The 24,269-nt window shown below is 39.4% G+C and overlaps 1 protein-coding gene and 1 long non-coding RNA gene across 12 annotated transcripts in view; both read left to right on the forward strand.

The window, feature by feature from the left end:
• Positions 1-24,269, forward strand: part of LOC139361026 (uncharacterized) — a 570,651-nt gene that overhangs the window by 248,894 nt on the left and 297,488 nt on the right. The gene's annotated exons all lie outside the window — the stretch shown is intronic.
• LOC139361030 (beta-defensin 109) lies at positions 1,785-9,611 on the forward strand. The gene is made up of 2 exons (XM_071089521.1): positions 1,785-1,877; positions 9,406-9,611. Exons 1-2 carry the CDS (start codon positions 1,820-1,822, stop codon positions 9,609-9,611), a joined length of 264 nt encoding a protein of 87 aa, XP_070945622.1. The 5' UTR covers positions 1,785-1,819.

Raw genomic sequence — 24,269 nt, forward strand, 5'->3', positions numbered from 1 at the left:
CTCGGTTTTCCCACACATCCCACCCTATGGCTCTGTTGTGCTGTTCCTTTGTGTGACTCCTCAAAGCCTGGTTAAAGGTGATACTGTATCAAATTGTATTAACTCAGTAGCACAAAACACCAGGGAATTGATTTATAAGAGTATTAACCTTGTGGCATTACTGAAGACCCATCTGATTAGTAGTTATCGAGTAGTCACCCTGGCTAAATATATAGGTTTGATTTTTAATTTTGAAAATGAAAAATATTTTAGAATATATGTCTTACATCCATATCCCCAGGAAATTTTAATCAAGTTTTAAAACTTCCAAATTTAGATAAACTCATGTTTTTTGTTGTTTTAATTTTCACTCAATGAAAATAGAAAAAAACTAATTGGATAGAACAGCACAGCAGAAGCATTACTTATAGCCAAAAATGGGATGCAACAAGACTGAAGAAGAAAATGCAGGACAGTGCTTAAAAAAGCAGTCTAAGGAAAAGTGGGGTCTCCTCAGGATGTCCTTAGGTAGACATTGCAGCAGAACTGCAAAGTTTTCTTTAGAAGGCTGGGGAAGAGAGGAGGAAACAGAGAAGGGGCAAGAGTGGAAAATAGAATGAGGCTCAGAATACCAAGCGTTAGTGCTGTCCCTATCACCTTCCTCACTTGATCACTGGGTGATCTTGGGCAAGTTTCTTCCTTTCCCTCAGCTCATTTCCTCATCTGGAAGGTAAGTTACTAGACAAGATAGCCTTTGGTGTTCATTGTAACTCTAACTAATCTTCCCCAAGCAAATAGCTGGGAAAGACCCTGTGCCCACAATATGCAAGACACAAGGTTACAAGCAAAGAACCAATCAAAACAAAAGATGTTTTAAAACCCCTAATGTCACTTGAATTCTTACAAATAAGCAATGGTACATCATACTTTTACAAAGCCCTTCTGTGATTTCATTTTTAAAATCATTTCAAGTTTTATTTTACTTCATATTAAGATAATGGGAGATAAAGTGTTAAATGGTTCATGCAGGAATATATGTAAGAGACACAAAAATCCAAAATAGGTAATTGTTATGTTAGTAGTTCCCTTTACTGAAGGGGGGCAGACAAAAGAATGTTAGGAAAAGCTTCATAAAGTGGATTATATAGAATGTGCTTTAAAAGAGTTTGGTATTTTATTGAGTGGGAAAGAACAATACGGGGAGTTATTGTTCAAGGGTTAAAGCTATGCAAAATGAGTCAATTACAGAGATAGGCTCTAAAACATAGTACCTATAGTTATTACTGAGGTATTTTGTATGTAACAATTTGTTAAGAGGGTCGATCTTAGGGGTTCTGACAACAACAACAACAACAATAAAGGGACGTAGGAAACATTTGGAGGTGATGGATATATTATTACCTGGATATTGGTTGTGGTAACAAGAGTAATATATATGTGCAAATTTGCCAAACTATATCCATTAATTACGTAGAGTTTTTGTGTAACAACTTTACTTCAGTTCCTACTATATTGCCTGGCAAACAATACTTTATACTTAAAGTAAGAGCAATGATTATTGCATGTGCATGTTGAAAATAATAAAGAAAGCAGGTGACAATAAGACATCCTGAGTCTTTTGGAAATAAATAGCATTCACCTGCTTTCTCATCCATTGAGATATCACCACATTTATGTACTTGTGTGTCCCTGGAAGTTTCTTGTGGGAGATTTATTCTTTTTTCGTTAGTCTCTACTAACCAAGAACAAATCACAGACTCAGACGGCATCACAAAAAGGCCCAGACCCACGATGTCCAGAGACTCCAGGCTCAACCCACATTGATGCTGGCCCTTCAGCCATGAGACTCCATTTACTTCTTCTTATTCTCCTTCTTTTTTCAATTCTTTTATCCCCAGGTAAGTTGGTAGCTGATTACTATAAGGTTCTGCAGATTAGAAGGCTATACCCCTGGCCAGACAAGATCCTAGAATCAGTCCTGTGGGTTCAAGAACCTAATATTTACAGCTTCACTAGGATTATAATAGGGAAAAATAGAAAAGAGACTCATTTAGCAGTAGCTCCTGTTGATAATTCAATCCATGTTTTTTGATCTAGTGAGTGGATATAATAATGGATGCTGCTGAAATTCAGTCCTGTCAGATCAAACTGCCTACATATCAATTTCCATGCCCCACTAAGGCATCTCAAGATACAAAGTAAGGATACAACAGAATGTGACCTCAATGAGATGCCTTTGTGGGACCTGGAAATTTATATGCAGGCAGTTAGATCTGACAGGATTGAATTTCAGCAGCATTTATTATTATATTTGCTCACTAGGTCAAAAGAGATGTTTGGAATTCTATCAATAGGAGCTACTGCTAAATGAGTGTTGAGAAATCTGAAAGTTTTATTCAAAGAGACAAACAGAAAAATTATAATCCTAGAATAAGTGAAAATTTTATGAGAGACTTTTCAAAATAAATTCTATTTTACGTGGCTATGAATAAATAATGATTTGCAAAGTGAAACTTAGGACTAGAAAGGAGAGTTAAAGGAACTTCAGACAAGTGAATTAATAATAAGTAAAGACCCCAAGCTCATGGTATATTACAGGTAACCACACAGAAATGAGTAACATCACTTTCAATACTAAACCAGATAAAATTTAATGGTCTAAGCATGCATTTTGAGGGCTTTTGGGGAAAAAAAAGCATAATCAACCTAAAGAAGATAAAGGGAAAGTTATAAATACAAAATATAAATTAATGAAACAAATGAGAAAAAAACTAGTATTTTAAAAAATGTTTTTCATAAAGTCTAATATACTTTATAATAACCTGGCAACACTGGACAAATGAGAACATGCTTAAAATAACTATTGCAGGAATGAAAGGTTAATGTCAAAACAGATGTTTCAGAGATTCAAATCATTTTTTAAAAAATATATTTGTGTATTATATTCCCTCTTTGCTGTGTACCCTGGGGATTTTCCTGTTGCAGTTCACTATATCATGTGTCATCAATTGTGACTGTGTCATCAATTTTTATGCTAGTAAATTATTACCATCAGCATACAAATATGCTGTTAAGTATGTCCTTGCTTTTCTTCTGATGCCAGCTGTCATCCTATTTTTTGCTCTAGTTTTCAGTAAAAATCTTAAAATAGTTGTTCATACTCTCTGTCTTCAATTCCTCTCCTCTCATTGTCTCTTAAATATATCCCAGTCGGGCTCTCTCCCCTTTTTTCAATCATGTTATTGACACCACTTTTGTCAAAGTGACCAATAATCTCCATATTGCTAGGTCCAATGATCATTTTTCACTACAACTTTAATTGGCCTATTAGCAGCATTTGACACAAATAATCACTTCCTTCTTCATAGTATACTTTCTTCACTTGGTTTCCAGGACAGCACATTCACTTGATTCTCAGCCTATCTCACTGGAGCTACCACTTCGGCTTTCTTTGTTTCTTCCTCATCTTTTCCCATCACACTTCCTATTGGAGAGCTCCAGAGCTCAGTGCCTGATTCTCTTCTCTTCTCCCTCACCACACACTCTGGAGGGGCTCAGCAAGTCTCATCCTTTTCAATTCTCCTTTTGGACCTCCTTTTGAACTGCAGGCTTATAATAAATTATCCAACTGCATAACTGGTATATCTACATGGACACTGAATTTCAAAAGTCATAGATATCCGAAATTGAACTCATGATTTTCCCTCATAAACCACTACATACAGATTTTCTCTTCTTGCAGAATGCCATGGTCAGCACTGGAGCCTCTCTTAGCTCTCCTGTACACTTTCATCCTCAGCAAGCCTCTATCTCTGCACCTCAAGAATCTCTCAGGGCTCCCATCCCTTGCCCAGCCTTGGGCAGTAGCTGCCTCACACTCAAAGAAAGACCAGAGAATCTGCTTCTCTCATCTACCTGCCCTGCCCTGCCTTCAGACCTCATCAGGCCCCTCTGCTTATGCACCTGTGAGAAAAGAGAGTGAAGGGGGATTGTCTCAGCTCCCTCACCCACTCCCCAGTAACAGAAGATTTTACCTGATTCTCACAGTAAGACCTTTACCTTGCTCTCACCTCAAATTGCAGCAGTTCCTACATGGCTGTCCCTCAAAAGTGCATCTGGTAGTTCTGCTCTCCATCCGATCTTACCTAGGAGCACACAAGATAGGTCATGAAAAAACCATTAGTGGGGCCGGGCGCTGTGGCTCACGCTTGTAATCCCAGCACTTTGGGAGGCCGAGGTGGGCAGATCACGAGGTCAGTGGCTAACACGGTCAAACCCCGTCTCTACTAAATACAAAAAATTAGCCGGGCATGGTGGCATGCGCCTGTAGTCCCAGCTACTTGGGAGGCTGAGTCAGGAGAATCGCTTGAACCCTGGAGGCGGAGGATGCAGTGAGACAAGGTCGCGCCATTGCACTCCAGCCTGGGCGACAGAGTGAGACTCCAAAGAAAGAAAGAGAGAGAGAGAGAGAGAGAAAGGAAGAGAGGGAGGGAGGGAGGGAAGGAGGGAGGGAGGAAGGAAGGAAGGAAGGAGGGAAGGAGAAGGAGAGAGAGAGAAAGAAAGAAAGAAAGAAAGAAAGAAAGAAAGAAAGAAAGAAAGAAAGAAAGAAAGAAAGAAAGAAAGAAGGAAGGAAGGAAGGAAAGAAGGAAGGAAGGAAGGAAAGAAAGAAGGAAAGAAAGAAAGAAAGAAAGAAAGAAAAAGAAAGAAAGAAAGAAAGAAAGAAAGAAAGAAAGAAAGAAAGAAAGAAAGAAAGAAAGAAAGAAAGAAAGAAAGAAAGAAAGAAAGAAGCATTAGGGAGGGAGAGTGAGTGAGAGTGAGTGTGTTTGGACCCCTACTGATGATGCTAAACTATCACAAGCCCACACTCAGCCTTTCAACATTTGCTGGAGATTCACTTGTTTCCTTGTTATCTCCATCAAGGGCAGCTTCCTCCTGCTTCTGCTGCTGCAACTCAGCTAGGCACAAAGCATCTGTGGATCCGTTCTTTTTTCAGCAGGGCTTCATCACTCTGAATTTAAGTTAATTAGCTTTTTTTGAGACCTCAGTTCTGTGTTTCAAAATGAAATCTATGATCTATAGATTATCCAGCTTATTCTCTTTGTCAGGGCAAGAGCATTTTTCTACAACTTTCTAAATTCTTTTTTTTTTTTTTTTTTTTTTGAGACGGAGTCTCGCTCTGTCGCCCAGGCTGGAGTGCAGTGGCGCGATCTCGGCTCACTGCAAGCTCCGCCTCCCGGGTTCACGCCATTCTCCTGCCTCAGCCTCCCGAGTAGCTGGGACTACAGGCGCCCACAACCGCGCCCGGCTAATTTTTTGTATTTTTAGTAGAGACGGGGTTTCACCGTGGTCTCGATCTCCTGACCTTGTGATCCGCCCGCCTCGGCCTCCCAAAGTGCTGGGATTACAGGCGTGAGCCACCGCGCCCGGCCCAACTTTCTAAATTCTAAACAAAAGTAAAAGTTCACTTCTTTTCAGAATCCCCACGTGTCAGAAAGTGTTACTATTATCATCAGTTTAGTGATATTTATGGAATTCCAAGTTGACTCTAGTATCAGCTTTTGGGTTAAATTCTTTCTTTCTGATATGTAGCCTTTGAAATTTTATTTGCTGCAGATCTCTTGGTAGTGAACAATTTTAATTTTTATCTGTCAATTTCATTTTGTTATTTTTGATCTTGAAAGACAGCATTACTGAGTACCCAATTCTATATTAACAGTTATTTTCTCTCGACATTTGTTGATACTAGTTTACTCATTTTTAGTGAATGAGTGAACAAGTGAATCTCCAGCAAATGTTGAAAGGCTGAGTGTGGGCTTGTGATAGTTTAGCATCATCAGTAGGGGCCCAAACACACTCACTCTCGCTCACTCTCCCTCACTAATGCTTTTTTCTTTCTTTCTTTCTTTCTTTCTTTCTTTCTTTCTTTCTTTCTTTCTTTCTTTCTTTCTTTCTTTCTTTCTTTCTTTCTTTTTTTCTTTCTTTCCTTCTTTCTCTTTGTTTCTTTCTTTCTTTCCTTCTTTCTCTTTGTTTCTTTCTTTCTTTAATAATCAGATAAATATTATTTCATTATAAATTATCCTTTTTTCAATGTTTGTATGGTCTGGTGTTTGGTTTTAATGTTTTATAATTTAACTAAAGTGAGTTGATTTTTATATCATCTGTTAGAAATATATTCTTTGAATCAATGGATTTATACCTTTTCTTAATTTCTTTCTGAGAATCTCTTGAAATGGTGAATCCTTTTACACTTCTCTCCCCCCATATTTGAATTAAATAAATGTTAGACCTTGTGTTTCCATGCTACATTCTGGGTATATCATGTAAACATTTTTTCTTCTTTACTAGTTATCCTCTTACCTGATCTTGGCTCACTGCAACCTCCACCTCCTGGGTTCAAGCGATTATTCTATCTCAGCCTCCTGAGTAGCTGGGAGTACAGGCACCCACCACCATGCTCAGCTAATTTATATATATATGTATTTTAGTAGAGACAAGGTTTCACCATCTTGGGCATGCTGGTCTTGAACTCCTGACCTCGTGATCCACCCATCTTGGCCTCCCAAATTTCTGGGATTACAGGCATGAGCCACCATGCCCAGCCAGACCTGCCCATTTTTTCTATCATCTATATTGTTTTACTATTGTTTTTACATCTTTGTAATAGTAGATTGTTTCTTTAAACAATTGATACATTCCTGCTTAATTATTTCTCCACATTGATGATTTCAATATATTTAGTTTTAAAGGGTCTAGATATGCTATTCATTTCATTAACTTTTATTCATGGTGTCTTGCTTACCTGATCATTTTTAATACTGAACTCATTGTTCATCCTGAACCTGACATCATTTTATGGTCTGAAATGAGAATGCTATTATCCAGACTTCCTCTGGGAACCTGACACAATGCTTTAACTCAATATAGAAGTTTCAGCATTAACAAACTGGAATTTCTGATGGCTCAAGAGTCAGTAGTACCATCATTAGCATTATTGATCATAGCAGATCTTCCCAGAAGATCTGGGAAACCCTCACCCCCCTCCATCAGCTATCCAATACAAAGTGCCCACTGCTCAAGCTCCAGTTCACAGACTATTTTTGTGTTTGCAAGAGGAGATATTTTAGGAACTTGCCTAACCATTTTCAGGGATAGAAGTGTTTCAAAGAGATCCTCTACTATATATTTGTTCTATAGCAGCAGTCACTTGAGAGCAGCTAACCTGCAGTCATGGCCAAAAGCCTAAATCTTTCTTTCATTCTAGTCACACCTATTTTGTACCTTTTGGGGATATCTCAGATTCAGATGCATTCATAGTATTCTATGATTTGGGACACTACTACAGATTCTTCAAAATGTTACAACATTCCAATGGTATTTTGGGAGGTATAGAAGGAGAGGAAAAACAATGGGCTCAAGTCTCCTCTGACTTCTCTTCTTACAATATGTTTCATTGTTCAATACTTTTAGAACTATATTAATACAGCATTGACAGTGGACATTCTTCTTTTCCTTCTGACTTTAATAGGATTGAAGGAAATGTTTTGCTATGAAATTGCTATATGGGTTGTATTCAGACAAATTTTGACTTTGTAAAGGCAATATTCTCCTCATTATTTTTAAATGCTTACCAGGACTCACAGTATTATTTTCAGTTCTCCCTGTTTAAAGGCATATTTAAATAACTTGATGACTTGGATATATTATATATGTTACTCTGTTACAGAAACAGAAAAGCCACCACCAAATTATATTCTAAGATACTTGGTACACCAATTGCACCATCTTTTTTTATCTAAGACATTCAATTCTTCCACAGGTGGGAGCACATGAATTAGAATCATTTACTACTTGTAGCATTCACTACAGACTTTCAGACTTATGGTGCCTAAAAGAAATAGAATACTTATAGTTGGGTTTAAAAGCTACAAATAAACAGAGGAAATATACACTATTTTGAAAGTACTACTTGAGTGTTATGCATGTATTTCAATATTATGTTGCTAATTTTAATTGTTCAAAGTTAAAGAGCTTAAACCTCCCCCTCATGCATTCCTGAATCACCCATTACTCCCACACATACATTGTTTGATACAGCATAAACCTAAGTAAATAAAGATGTGACAAAATGAAAAAAATAAAATAACGTTATACCATTCTCATCTGTGAATGGCATCAGTAGATGTGAATAAAAGTAATGTGATTATAATTTTAAAAATCATCTTTAATAGGATCCATTTACTATTAAATGAACTTTTGGTAACTTAATGAATAATAAATCTTTGACACAATGAAAACTCTTAATGCAGAGTGAGACCAAAATGAAGGTAATAACTGATTTTTTCCTAACCCTTGCTTTAGTTGGTCTTTCCACTAGACTGTCACTTTATTTTAAGGATATTATAATAGCACAAAGCCATCAGCTTTACCATTAGAGAGATCTTCATTAAATTATCTTTGTTGTAATAAAGGTCATCTGGAGGAAATACTGGTCTGGACACAATAATAAATGTTAAGCTTTCTAATATTTTACACTTTTAGACACAAATTGAAAGGATCATTTATAATGTCAAAAATATACTTTTTTCTAACTAAACTATCCTATGACTAAGACACTATTAGCAATTAAAGTAGACAGAGCAAATCTAAATGTGGAGAGAAAAAGTAATTTCCACTTACGTTTGGACAGATAAAAGCACGGATAAATTGAAAGCCTGAAATATTAGCTTGGGGGAATGAAATCACCTGGGGGAGCAAGAGCAGGATACACCAGCCTTTAACTCTATACTTCCCCCAAGAAAAAATATATAGATAGCTATGTACAAACCAAAATAGCACTGGGAGGGTTCAAGGGACCACTTAAGAAACTATGGCAACACAGTGAAGCCAAAAAAAAAAAAAAAAAAAGAAAGAAAAAAAAAAGAGAGAGAGAGAGAGAGAGTGAAAGAAAAAAAAAAAACCGAATAACCATATAGAAAAAACAACTGCTGAAATCAGCATACCTGAGACTGCAGAAACATCTTTTTTGGCTAGGAACGAAAAAAAGCAGAAAGGGACTATCAGTATCAGCCACAAGGTGGAACCACCATGGCCCTCAGTAACCCACTCTGGCAGAAGACACTGGCATTTTTGCCCTGCGGTAAGCAACAGCCATTTCTGAGAGAAAACCTAGAGGAAAAGATGAAGATGTACCATCCCCTCCCACATCCCTTTTCTCCCACCAAAAAGACCGCGACTGTTGTGCCAAACCAGGATCGGAACTACTACCTTTCTTAATCTGCATGTGTCTCTGACATGTGAGCAGCAACCAGTTCAAAAGCTCCCACGTAAAAATGCTCATACTAAATTTATTCTCTTACTTAAGAGTGTTTATGGATTTACATTCCATTTGTGGACTATGTAGATCTCACTGGATCTTCTTTCCTGCAGTGAGAGGTGGTTTGGGTGCTGCTGAAGGTCATTGTCTCAATTTGTCTGGTGTTTGCAGAAGAGATGTCTGCAAAGTAGTAGAAGATCAAATTGGTGCCTGCCGAAGAAGGATGAAGTGCTGTAGAGCATGGTGGATTTTAATGCCAATTCCAACACCACTTATCATGTCAGATTATCAAGAACCCCTTAAACCAAAGTTGAAATGAAACTGACGTAAAATAAAAATACATCAAAAGTGAAGTTCTTTGCATCTAAGAATATTGAAATATACATATTAAGTACTTCCATCTTGATAACCATCTTGTATTTTCACTTATCAACATGAATGAATAAATACTAATTTCAGATATACCCAATATGTTTTCTTTGTGAGTCATTAACAGATCTTAACAAAACCTTTAAAAATGAGAAAACTGAGGCCGGGCGCGGTGGCTCACGCCTGTAATCCCTGCACTTTGGGAGGCCGAGGCGGGCGGATCACGAGGTCAGGAGATCGAGACCATCCTGGCTAACACGGTGAAACCCCGTCTCTACTAAAATACAAAAAAAAAAAAAAAAAAAAAAATTAGCCGGGCGCGGTGGCGGGTGCCTATAGTCCCAGCTACTCGGGAGGCTGAGGCAGGAGAATGGCGCGAACCCGGGAGGCAGAGCTTGCAGTGAGCCGAGATCGCGCCACTGCACTCCAGCCTGGGCGACAGAGTGCAGACTCTGCCTCAAAAAAAAAAAAAAAAAAAAAGAGAAAACTGTTATTTTTGTTTTCCAAGATGGTGGATTGAAGGCATTGTTAGCCTGCCTCTTGCACTTGGAAAGACAAAGTGGTGTGTAGAGATTCACACTGAACTTTCTTTCAAGAAGCAACACAGGAACTTAACAGGAAAATTGAAATAAGCCACAGACAATTTGAAAGAAGCAGCAGGATGCAGCTTACACCATAAGCTAGGCAGAAAATTTTGAGTTTCCAGGGTGTGAGAGGGGGATAAACTGACTGTAAGATATACACTTCCATTGGGAAACCTATCAATCTAGGCCATAGGGGAAGGCCTTAATCCTGCTCAGGGCTGGACTTGATTTAGTGAAGAGTGATGAGTATATGAGGAGTGGCATTGGGATGTGCTTTGAGTCTCCAGCGCGTTCCCAGTTTCTGGCAGGATGGAGGGAAGCCATTTCTGATTCTACCTCAGGGAGGACCTCCCAGAAGTCTGCCAGCTAACTCAAATGGTGGTCACAGGTTGAGAGAACCTTCCAACTGAAATGTTTGATATAATCTTGTGAGGGGACAAACTCCCCAGGCCAGAACTGAGAGGTGAGTGGGACGTGTGATGCAGCAGCAAGCACAGGAGCTGGATGCCCCTGCTCTGCAGGTGGATCAGGAGGGATGTGGCCTGAAAGCTGCAGTTGCTGTCTCCATAGGAGAGGCTTATGGTATGGGTCAGTTTTGAGCTCTGAGTTCAGACTTCTTGAAACTTAGCTAGCTACTCCCAGTGGAACACTGTGGGTGTGAGACCTGCCTTGCCAAGGGTGTGGGAGCTGGATGGGGCTTACTGCCAAGCTGCTACTCCCCATTCTTCATATGGACTCTCCTTGTACAGAGGCAGAGGCAGCTTCACTTCTCTCTGGAAAATTACCCCAGTGGCCCAAGAACTGCCTTCCAATTCCCACTGGAGCCACTGCTTGTCCCACATGTAGAGAGCCAGAGCATCACTTTACCTGACCTAGTTCCCACCTGGTTTTGCTCAACCACCTACCCTGGTAGATTAACACAAATAACAGAAGAAACTTTTAGAAGCCCTTTGGCTCTACCCGTTCCCTGAGACACCAGAGTACCTCCCATGGGTAACATAAGGCAAGTCCAAATCTCACCACTACCACCACAGCTGCCAGTCTTTTGCAAGCACCACCTCCTGGCTGAAGGCCAACTGACACAGTCCATTAGAGCATCTTGAATTCAGAACATTCAATGTCATGGCAGGCCGGGGAGCCTCCTCTGCCCTAATTTGGCTTTCTATCACACATTCACACACACACACACACACGTCACACACACACATCAACCTCCTGGCAAACCGAGGTAAAAACACACACACACACACACACCTGCTCAATTCAGGCCATTATCCCTGATGAACATCGATGCAAAAATTCTCAATAAAATACTGGCAAACCGAATCCAGCAGCACATCAAAAAGCTTCTCCACCACGATCAAGTGGGCTGCATCTTTGGGATGAAAGGCTGATTCAACATACACAAATCAATAAATGTAATTGATCACATAAACAGAACCAAAGGCAAACACCAGACAATTATTTTGATATATGCAAAAATGCCTCTGATAAAATTCAACATCCCTTCCTGTTAAAAACTCTCAATAAACTAGGTATTGATGGAACATACCTTAAAATAATAAGAGCTATTTCATACAGCCAATATCATAAAGAATAGGCGAAAGCTGGAAGCATTCCATTTGAAAACTGGTACAAGACAAGGAAGCCCTCTGTAACCACTTCTATTCAACATAGTATTGGAAGTTCTTGCCAGGGCAATCAGGTAATAGAAAGAAATAAAGGGTATTCAAATAGGAAGAGAGAAAGTCAACTTGTCTCTGTTTGCAGATGACATGACTTCATATTTAGAAAACCCCATCATCTCAACTGAAAAACTTCTTGAACTGATAAGCAACTTCACCAAGGTCTCAAGATACAAAATCATTGTGCAAAAATCACAAGCATTCCATGACACCAACAATACTCAAGCAGAGAGCCAAATCAAGAATGAACTCCCATTCACAATTGCTACAAAGAGAGTAAAATACCTAGGAATACAACTAGGAGTACAAGGGATGTGAAGGACCTCTTCAAGGACAACTGCAAACCACTGCTCAAGGTAATAAGAGAGGACACAGATGAATGGAAAAACATTCCATCCTCATGAATAGGAAGAATCAATATTGTGAAAATGGCCATACTGCCCAAACATTATAGATTCAATGCTGTATCCATCAAAATACCGTTGACATTTTTCACAGAATTAGAAAGAACTATTTTAAATGTCATATGGAATCAAAGAATACCCTATATAGCCAAGACAATGATAAACAAAAATAACAAAGCTGGAGGCATTACTCTAACTTCAAACTGTACTAGAAGGCTATGGTACCAAAACAGCAGGCTACTGCTGCCAAAACAGACATATAGACAAATGGAGCAGAACAAAGACCTCAGAAATAACACCACACATCTATGTCCACCTGATCTTTGACAAACCTGACAAAAACAAGCAAGGGAGAAAGGATCTCCTACTCAGTAAATGATGCTGGGAAAACTGGCTTGCCATATACAGAAAACCAAATCTTGACCCCTTCCTTACACCTTATACAATAATTAACTCAAGATGGATTAAAGACTTAAATGTAAAATCCAAAACCATAAAAACCCTAGAAGAAAACCTAGGCAATACCATTCAGGACACAGGCAAGGACAAAGACTTCATGACAAAAATGTCAAAAGCAATTGCAACAAAAGCCAAAATTGACAGATCGGATCTAATTGAACTAAAGACCTGCACAGCAAAGAAACTATCATCAGCATGAGCAATCAACCTACAGGATGGGAGAAAATTATTGCAACCTACCCATCTGACAAAGGTCTAATAACAAAAATTGACAAGGAACTTAAACATATTTACAAGCAAAAAAACAAACAACCCCATCAAAAGTGAGCAAAGGATATGAATAGAAACTTATCAAAAGAAGACATTTATCTAACCAACAAATATATTTTTTATAAGCTCAATAGTACTGATCATCCGAGAAGTGAAAATCAAAACTACAATGAGATACCATCTCACACCCATCAGAATGGTGATTTTTAAAAAGTTAAGAAACAATAGATGCTGGTGAGGCAGAGAAGAAAGAGGAACGCTTTCACACTGTTGGGGAAACTGTAAATTAGTTCAACCATTGTGGAAGACAGTATGGTGATTCCTCAAGGATCTAGAACCAGAAACACCATTTGACCCAGTAATCCCATTACTGGCTATATACCCAAAGGAATATAAATCATTCCACTATAAAGACACATGCACATGTATGTTTATTGCAGCACTATATACAATAGCAAAGACATTAAACCAACCCAAATGCCCTTCAGTGCTAGACTGGATAAAGAATATGTGGTACATTTACACCATAAAATACTATGCAGTCATAAAAAGGAATGAGATCATGTCTTTTGCAGACAAATGGATGAAGCCATCATACTGAGCAAACTAACACAGTAACAAAAAAATCAAACACCGCATGTTCTCACTAATAAGTGAAAGTTGAACATTGAGAAAACAAGGACACAATGAGGGGAACAACACACAACACGGCCCGCTGGGGACTGGGGGTGAGGGAAGAGAACTTAGAGGATGAGCCAATAGGTGCAACAAACCACCATGGCAAAGGATACCTATATAACAAACCTGTACGTTCTGCACATGTATCCTGTATTTTTTAAATTTAAAAACAGGAAATAATTATGTACATACATACATACATACGCACATACATTCTTCCCAGATCTTCATTCCTGGTAAGCCAAGGAACCTGGAGAAACACCAGAATTCTGTCCCTCTGAAAATGCAGGACAGGTCTACCTTCATCAGCATAAAATTTTGGACCAAATGTGGTAACTACAGGTCCACCCCACAATGAGTAACTGAAAATTGAGGCAGTATTTCAGATCCTAAAAAACTGATGAAGCAATTCATGACACATTTGGGTTGTTTTTGCCTTTTCCTACTATGAAGAGTGCTAGTAGGAAGAAGGAAGAACGGTGTACAAATATCTGTTTGATTCTCTGCTTTCAGAATCCTTTGTTTGTTTGTTTGTGTGTTTGTTTGTTCTTTCTTGAGACAGGACATCACTCCAGTCAGCCAGGCTTTTCCAGTCTGTAATTTATGTTGTTTCCTTTTGTCAAGTTTTAGAAGATTTTATTTAACTTCTATTGAATTTTAAGGCATTTTTAGATATGTATTAAAACATTATCTCACATGCTGTGTGTTACATTTCATTTATTTTCATCGTCCCTTTTTTATTTTATTATTTTATTTTAGTTTAGTTTATATTCTAGGGAATATATGCACAAAGTGCAGGTTTGTTACATATGTATACATGTGCCATGTTGGTGTGCTGCACCCATTAACTCGTCATATACATTAGGTGTATCTCGTAATGCTATCCTTCCCTCCTCCCCCCACCCCACAACAGGCCCGGGTGTGTGATATTCCCCTTCCTGTGCCCAGGTTTTCTCATTGTTCAGTTCCCATCCATGAGTGAGAACATGTGGTGTTTGGTTTTCTGTTCTTGCAGTAGTTTGCTGAGAATGATGGTTTCCAGCTGCATCCATGTCCCTACAAAGGACATGAACTCATCCTCTTTTATGGCTGCATAGTATTCCATGGTGTATATGTGCCACATTGTCTTAATCCAGTCTATCATTGATGAACATTTGGGTTGGCTCCAAGTCTTTACTGTTGTGAATAGTGATGCAATAAACATATGTGTGCATGTGTCTTTATAGCAGCATGATTTATAATCCTTTGGGGATATAGCCAGTAATGGGATGTCTGGGTCAAATGGTATTTCTAGTTCTAGATCCTTAAGGAATCACCATGCTGTTTTCCACAATGGTTGAACTAGTTGACAGTTCCACCAACAGTGTAAAAGTGTTCCTATTTCTCCACATCCTCTCCAGCACCTGTTGTTTCCTGAGTTTTTAATAATCACCATTCTAACTGGTGTGAGACAGTATCTCATTGTGGTCTTGATTTGCATTTCTTTGATGGCTAGTGATGATGAGCATTTTTTCATGTGTCTGTTGACTGCATAAATGTCTTCTTTTGAGAAGTGGTTGTTCATATCCTTTGCCCACTTTTTGATGGGATTTTTTTTTTTTTCTTGTAAATTTCTTTGAGTTCTTTGTAGGTTCTGGATATTAGCCCTTTGTCAGATGAGTAGATTGCAAAAATTTTCTCCCATTCTGTAGGTTGCCTGTTTAATCTGATGGTAGTTTCTTCTGCTGTGCAGAAGCTCTTTAGTTTAATTAGATCCCATTTGTCAATTTTGGCTTCTGTTGCCATTGCTTTTGTTGTTTTAGACATGAAATCCTTGCCCACGCTTGTGTCCTGAATGGTATCGCCTAGGTTTTCTTCTAGGGTTTTTATGGCTTTAGTCCTAACATTTAAGTCTCTAATCCATCTTGAATTAATGTTTGTATAAGGTGTAAGGAATGGATACAGTTTCAGCTTTCTACTTATGGCTAGCCACTTTTCCCAGCAGCATTTATTAAATAGGGAATCCTTTCTCCATTTCTTGTTTTTGTCAGGTTTGTCAAAGATCAGATAGTTGTAGAAGTGTGGTATTATTTCTGAGGGCTCTGTTCTGTTCCATTGGTCTATAGCTCTGTTTTGGTACTAGTACCATGCTGTTTTGGTTACTGTAGCCTTGTAGTATAGTTTTAATTCAGGTAGCGTGATGACTCCAGCTTTGTTCTTTTGACTTAAGATTGTCTTGGCAATGCGGGCTCTTTTTTGGTTCCATATGAACTTTAAAGTAGTTTTTTCCAATTCTGTGAAGAAAGTCACTGGTAGCTTAATGGGGATGGCATTGAATCTATAAATTACCTTGCACAGTATGGCCATTTTCACTATATTGATTCTTCCTATCCATGAGCATGGAATGTATGGAATGTTCTCCCATTTGTTTCTGTCCTCTTTTATTTCATTGAGCAGTGGTTTGTAGTTCTCCTCAAAGAGGTCCTTCACATCCCTTGTAAGTTGGATTCCTAGATATTTTATTCTCTTTGAAGCAATTGTGAATGGAAGTTCACTTATGATTTGGTTCTCTGTTTGTCTGTCATTGGTGTATAAGAATGCTTGTGATTTTTGCAAATTGATTTTGTATCCTGAGACTTTGCTGAAGTTGCTTATCAGCTTAAGGAGATTTTGGGCTGAGATGATGAGGTTTTCTAAATATACAATCATGTCATCTGCAAACAGGGACAATTTGATTTCCTCTTTTCCTAATTGAATACCCTTTATTTCTTTCTCTTGCCTGGTTGCCCTGGCCAGAAGTTCAACACGATGTTGAATAGGAGTGGTGAAAGAGGGCATCCCTGTCTTGTGCTAGCTTTCAAGGGGAATGCTTCCAGTTTTTGCCTATTCAATATGATATTGGCTGTGGGTTTGTCATAAATAGCTCTTATTATTTGGAGATATGTTCCATCAATTCCGAATTTATTAAGTTTTTAGCATGAAGAGCTGTTGAATTTTGTCAAAGGCCTTTTCTGCATCTATTGAGATAATCATGTGGTTTTTGTCTTTGGTTCTGTTTATATGCTGGATTACGTTTATTGATTTGTGTATGTTGAACCAGTCTTGCATCCCAGGGATGAAGCCCACTTGATCATGGTGGATAAGCTTTTTGAAGTGCTGTGGATTTGGTTTACCAGTATTTTATTGAGGATTTTTGCATGGATGTTCATCAGGGATATTGGTCTAAAATTCCCTTTTTTTTGTTGTGTCTCTGCCAGGCTTTGGTATCAGGATGATGTTGGCCTTATAAAATGAGTTAAGGAGGATTCCCTCTTTTTCTATTCATTGGAATAGTTTCAGAAGGAATGGTACCAGCTCCTCCTTGTACCTCTGGTAGAATTGGGCTATGAATCTTTCTGGTCCTGGACTTTTTTGGTTGGTAGGCTATTAATTATTTCCTCCATTTCAGAGCCTGTTATTGGTCTATTCAGGGATTCAACTTCTTCCTGGTTTAGTCTTGAGAGAATGTATGTGTCCAGCAATTTATCCATTTATTCTAGGTTTTCTAGCTTATTTATGTAGAGGTGTTTTTAGTATTCTCTGATGGTAGTTTGTATTTCTGTGGGGTCAGTGGTGATATCCCCTTTATCATTTTTTATTGCATCTATTGGATTCTTCTCTTTTTTCTTCTTTATTAGTCTTGCTAGCTGTCTATCAATTTTGTTAATCTTTTCAAAAAACCAGCTTCTGGATTCATTGATTTTTTGGAGGGTTTTTTGCGTCTCTGTCTCCTTGAGTTCCGCTCTGATCTTAGTTATTTCTTGCCTTCTGCTAGCTTTTGAATGTATTTGCTCTTGCTTCTCTGGTTCTTTTAGTTGTGATATTAGGATGTCAATTTTAGATCTTTCCTGCTTTCTCTTGTGGGCATTTATTGCTATAAATTTCCCTCTACACACTGCTTTAAATGTGTCCAGAGATTCTGGTATGACGTATCTTTGTTCTCATTGGTTTCAAAGAACATCTTTATTTCTGCCTTCATTTCGTTATGTAACCAGTAGTCATTCAGGAGCAGGTTGTTTAGTTTCCATTTAGTTGAGAAGTTTTGATTGAGTTTCTTAATCCTGAGTTCTTGTTTGATTGCACTGTGGTCTGAGAGACAGTTTGTTATAATTTCTGTTCTTTTATATTTCCTGAGGAGTGCTTTACTTCCAACTATGTGGTCAATTTTGGAATAAGTGTGATGTGGTGCTGAGAAGAATGTATATTTTGTTGGTTTGGGGTGGAGAGTTCTGTAGATGTCTATTAGGTCTGCTTGGTGCAGAGTTGGGTTCAATTCCTGTATATTCTTAACTTTCTGTCTCTTTGATCTGTCTAATGTGGACAGTGGGGTATTAAAGTCTCCCATTATCATTGTGTGGGAGTCTAAGTCTCTTTGTAAGTCTCTAAGGACTTGCTTTATGCATCTGGGTGCTCCTGAATTGGGTGCATATATATTTTGGATAGTTAGCTCTTCTTGTTGAATTGATCCCTTTACGATTATGTAATGGCCTTCTTTGTCTCTTTTGATCTTTGTTGGTTTAAACTCTGTTTTACCAGCGACTAGGATTGCAACCCCTGCCGTTTTTTGTTTTCCATTTGCTTGGTAGATCTTCCTCCATCCCTTTATTTTGAGCCTATGTGTGTCTCTGCATATGAGATGTGTCTCCTGAATACAGCAAACTGATGGGTCTTGTCACCACCAGGCCTGCCCTACAAGAGCTCCTGACTCTTTATCCAACTTGCCAGTCTGTGTCTTTTAATTGGAACATTTAGCCCATTTACATTTAGGTTAATATTGTTACATGTGAACTTGATCCTGTCATTATGATGTTAGCTGGTTATTTTGCTCATTAGTTGATGCCGTTTCTTCCTAGCATCGACGGTCTTTACATTTTGGCATGTTTTTGCAGTGGCCGGTACCAGTTGTTCATTTCCATGTTTAGTGCTTCCTTCAGGAGCTCTTGTAGGGCAGGCCTGGTGGTGACAAAATCTCTCAGCGTTTGCTTGTCTGTAAGGATTTTATTTCTCCCTCACTTATGAAACTTAATTTGGCTCGATATGAAATTCTGGGTTGAAAATTCTTTTCTTTAAGAATGTTGAATATTGCCCCACGCCTCCCTTCTGGCTTGTAGAGTTTCTGCCGAGAGATCCACTGTTAGTCTCATGGGCTTCCCTTTGTGGGTAACCCGACCTTTCTTTCTGGCTGCCCTTAACATTTTTTCCTTCATTTCAACTTTGGTGAATCTGACAATTATATGTCTTGGAGTTGCTCTTCTAGAGGAGTATCTTTGTGGCGTTCTCTGTATTTCCTGAATTTGAATTTCGGCCTGCCTTGCTAGGTTGGGGGAGTTCTCCTGGATAATATCCTGCAGATGTTTTCCAACTTGGTTCCATTCTCCCCCTCACTTTCAGGTACACAAATCAGACGTAAATTGTGCCTTTTCCCATAGTCCCATATTTCTTGGAGGCTTTGTTCATTTCTTTTTACTCTTTTTTCTCTAAAGTTCTCTTCTCACTTCATTTTATTTATTTGATCTTCAATCACTGACGCACTTTCTTCCAGTTGACCGAGTCGGTTATTGAAGCTTGCGCATTTGTCATGTAGTTCTTGTGTCATGGTTTTCAGCTCTCTCAGGTCATTTAAGGACTTCTTTACATTGGTTTTTCTAGTTAGCCATTCAGGAAATATTTTTTCAAGGTTTTTAGCTTCTTTGTTATGGGTTCGAACTTCCTCCTTTAGCTCGGAGAAGTTTGATCGTCTGAAGCCTTCTTCTCTCAACTCGTCAAAGTCATCCTCTGTTCAGCTTTGTTCCATTGCTGGAGAGGAGCTGCATTCCTTTGGAGGGGGAGTGGTGCTCAGATTTTTAGAATTTTCAGTTTTTCTGCACTTCTTTTTCCCCATCTTTGTGATTTTATCTACCTTTTGTCTTTGATGATGTTGATGTACAGATGGGGTTTTGGTGTGGATGTCCTTTCTGTTTGTTTGTTAGCTTTCTTTCTAATAGTCATGACCCTCAGTTGCAGGTCTGTTGGAGTTTGCTCAAGGTCCACTCCAGACCCTGTTTGCCTGGGTGGCAGCAGTGGAGGCTACAGAAGAGTGAATATTGCTGAACAGCGAATGTTTCTGCCTGATTATCCTCTGGAAGCTTCATCTCAGAGGGGTACCCGGTTTTGTGAGGTGTGAGGGGTCAATCTGACCCTAGTGGGGGTGTCTCCCATTTAGGCTACTCCAGGGTCAGGGTCCCACTTGAGCAGGCAGTCTGTCTGTTCTCAGATCTCAAACTGCATGCTGGGAGAACCACTACTCTCTTCAAAGCTGTCAGACAGGGACATTTAAATCTGCAGAGGTTTCTGCTGCCTTTTGTTTGGCTATGCCCTCTCCCCAGAAGTGGAGTCTACAGAGGCAGGCAGGCCTCTTTGAGCTGTGGTGGGCTCCACCCAGTTCGAGCTTCCCCACCACTTTGTTTACCTACTCAAGCCTCAGCAATGGCGAGCACCCCTCCCCCAGCCTTGCAGCCTCCTTCCAGTTAGGTCTTGGACTACTGTGCTAGCAATGAGGGAGGCTCTGTGGGCGTGGGACTCTCCAAGCCAGATGCGGGATATAATCTCCTGGTGTGACGTTTGCTGAGACCCTTGATAAAGGACAGTGTTAGGGTGGGAGTAACCCAATTTTCCAGGTGTTGTCTATCACGGTTTCCCTTGGCTAGGAAAGGGAATTCCCTTCCCCCTTGCACTTCCTGGGTGAGGTGATGGCTCGCCCTGCTTTGGTTGTTGCTCTGTGTGCTGCATTCACTGTCCTGCCCCCACTGTCCAACAAGCCCCAGTGAGATGAACCCGGTACCTCAGTTGGAAATGCAGAAATCACCCGTCTCCTGTGTTGCTCACGCTGGGAGCTGGAGGCTGGATCTGTTCCTATTCGACCATCTTGGAACTGCCTCTCATCGCTCCTTTAATGAACAAAAGGTTTTAGCTTAGATATCTTCCTGTTTGTCAAATTTTTCTGATTTTGACTTTTCAAAATATGCTGTCATATACAAGAAACCCTTGGATATAAAATTCCATGAATATTTCTCTTTTCTTGCAGTCATAACTTCGGTGGATGTCATCAATTAATCTCTGGGTTATAGTATGTTTTCTTGAAAGTGTTCCACAGTCTATTTTGGGCATTGAGAATTTCATCAAACTTAAGTGAATATTTCTACAAATCGAAGGAATAGTCCCTTTTGATGCTTTATTATTTGCATATATTGCTTCCACAAGACCATTTCATGCAAAGACTTGTCTTGTCCCCACAGCCAGATCATTGCAACATGATATAGAATCAATTGGTCAAAAGTGGGAAGGTTATCTCTGGAATGTCTATTTGACTCCATTGATCTCTCCATTTTAATTAAGACAGAATATGCTGTGTTGATTTCATAACATTGCTGCACATTCTCAAATCAGAAAGTGTAGTTCCAACTTCTTGTCCTTCAATCGCGGAAAGAATGATCTTATCTCCCAGATGCACATGCTTGGAAGTACTTCTCAACACACACACACACTCACATCCAGACACAAAGATACAAATACACACACAGACACAAACTGTTTAATATGTACACAATTGTTAACTGGCATTGTTTTACATGAAATAAGGCAAATGTGTAGGCACTGTCCTAACCCACTTCCACTCCTATCATATTTGCCCATAACACTGATTAGTAAATCTGATTCAACTGTTCTATAATCACAATTTAAGCTGTGTCCATTAAATTCCCTGAGGAATTCAAAAGGATACAACCTAAGACACAAAACTTAATTGACTGCTGATATTTCATTGCTAAATTGGGTAATTGGTGGGTAAATGTAGTGGAACTGTTATGCCCAGACTGTTTGTTCCCCAAAGAAGACCACCAGAGTCCAGAGTCAAAGCCAGGCGGCAAGGATCTTTATTACAAGTTCGAACCTGGTCCCTCCTTTACACAGTATACAAGAGGGCCCCGAACAATGCGAGCGTTTGCTTTTTATAGCCCGAAAGTTGTAGGGGAACAAAGAAATTCTTTTGGCTCCTGCGCTTTCAGTAACCTTGAACGGCTGTCCCCTTATCGGAGACTTTCCAGGTGGTGTTTATACTGGGCTCAGGGAGTTTGAGAGATATATGGTGGTGGGATGGGAGGATGGGATGTGTTTGTGCTAGGCTCAGGGAGTTTTGAGCCCGGGGCTGAGGAATGTGCCCAGCTCCTTTCAGAACCGGTGGGTGGGCATTAGTAATATAAGGGGTGAAGCAGCAAGATACGTCATTATTAAAAGGTGTTTGAAAGAAATTGAAACACAGGAGTGTGTGTATTCAGCTGAAATAAAATTAGAAAACCCAGAAATAAATCTCACTTGGGGTGTAAAAAAATAGCATGAGGGGAGATTCTGGGTCAATCGTCCAAGTGTGCAAACTGGATCTTGGAAGCAGGATCCCTTTCCTGCAATGAGACTTGTTTATTGGTGGTGGTGTTCCAGTGGAAACGATTTTGGAGAATGGCCCCTTCCTTTTGTGTATCTGCTGATTAGATTTCATGGCTGATTAGATTTCATGGGAAATCTGGGGTTTTAAACTCTATTTAAATGTTAACATAATTCATTCAAATGGCAAAAAATCAACAGGTTCTTTGATGTGGAATCATCGCGGATCAATTTCTTCTTAGGTACAGTTATTAAAATTGACCTACCAGAGTTAAACAATTGTGGAGAATGGCCTCTTCCTTTAGTGTATTTGCTGATTAGATTTAATGGTACATTTATCATTAGGTATAGTGATCAAAGTTGACCTACGCAAGAGTAGAGATGTCCAGGACAGAACTCAGGACTCTGTAGAATCACAGAATCTTGGGTGCAACACTGTTTAAGCACATAAATATGCTCATTCAGAGTGTTTCGGTGTGACACGTGTGTGAACTGCAGTGTAATGAGCACAACACACAGACAGGTTATCAAGTGGACTCACCTCAAAATCAGTTATGGGCATTACAGAACACTGATGCCAAGTTCCCAGATCCAGAGGAAAGAAACTCCAGCATCCTGTGTAAAGCCACGGCATCTGGATTTCTCATGCTTCTGGGGATCATGCTCCTGAAAACGGTGACTCCTTCCTCCTTGTAGAGCATCTTTCTCAGCAGCGCTCATTTCTTCTTCCAGAACTCTGTCCAACAGAAAGGGGAAGCCTTCTGATAGAGCACACCTGACCCATGAAAAGAAAAGGGAAAGAAAGGAGGCCAAAGGTCACACTCTCCTCATTCCACCATCCTCCCTAAAATCATCCTGATTTCATGGGCCCTGAGACCGGGGATGCTTCTGTACACCTCGAGGCCTTGGCGCCTGGCCCAAATTCTATTCTCTTTCTCATTATCTGAAAAATTTTAAGAAAATCCCTAGAGCCAGGATCTTTATTCCTAGTAAGCCGAAAGTCCCAGAGAAACACCCAAATTCTGTCCCTCTTAGTTTGGGAAACAAGTCTACCTTCATCAGCATGACATTTTCCACCAAATGTGGTAACTGCAAGTCCACCACACAATGCTTAACTGGAATTGGAAGCAACATCTCAGACGATGAAAAATACATGCAAGAATCCCTAAGACAAATGGTTTATTTTTCCCTTTCTTACTAAAACAACTGCCAGTATTAACAATGGTATGCAAATCTCTTTTAGACGCCCTGCTTTTAAATCTCTATGTTTCTTCCTGAGACAGGGACTCATTCCCACCACCCAGGCATTTACAGTGTTTAATTCTGGTTATATGCTATTCTCAAATTTACAACTATTTATTTCATCTCTCTCAAATGTTGATCTATTATCACATACGTATTAAAATATTATCTCCCATGCTGCGTGATATGTTGTTTTTATATTCATCCTTTCTTAAATGAACCCAAGGTTTTAGTTGGATTAGATTGTGATTAGTCAAGTTTTCTGATTTCATGATTTCTTAAATTGCGGTCATACGACCTCAATCACTGGAAATAGAATGTCATGAGTATTTCTCTTTACTTGCAATCATAAATTCGGGGAATGTCATCAATTGGTATGTCGGTGATTGCATGATTTCCTGAAAGTCTTTCACAGTCTAATTTGGGCACTAAGTATTTCGTCTAGGTTCAGTGCATGTTTCCAACCCTTGATGCTTTATGATTTGGGTATACAGCTTCCACAAGAGCATTTCCTGCAAAGACATGTCTTGGTCCCCACTGGTAAGTCATTTCACTCGAACACAGAATCAATAGGCTGAACATGGAAAGGTTACTGCTAGAATACTTATTAGACTGCATGGATCTATTCTTTGATATTAAGGAAACAAATACACCGTGTTATTAACTGTACTTCATTGATGATTCTCAAGTCAGGAAGTACAGGTCTGACTTCCTGTCCTTCAATGCCTGAAAGGATGATCGTATCTGCCAAAAGCACATAGTAAGAAGCACATCGCAGCTCAAACACACACACACCCAGAAATATGAACAAACACAAAGAAACACTCACATGGGCATGATTCTGCATGTTTTA

Source organism: Macaca nemestrina, assembly GCF_043159975.1.
Source record: "Macaca nemestrina isolate mMacNem1 chromosome 4 unlocalized genomic scaffold, mMacNem.hap1 SUPER_4_unloc_1, whole genome shotgun sequence".
Classification (NCBI taxonomy): domain Eukaryota; kingdom Metazoa; phylum Chordata; class Mammalia; order Primates; family Cercopithecidae; genus Macaca; species Macaca nemestrina.

Coding starts and splice junctions, on each gene's coding strand:
- LOC139361030 (XM_071089521.1), top strand. CDS start 1,820: ATGAGACTCCATTTACTTCTTCTTATTCTCCTTCTTTTTTCAATTCTT. Junction 1,878..9,405: donor TTCAATTCTTTTATCCCCAG/GTAAGTTGGTAG, acceptor TCTTTCCTGCAG/TGAGAGGTGGTTTGGGTGCT.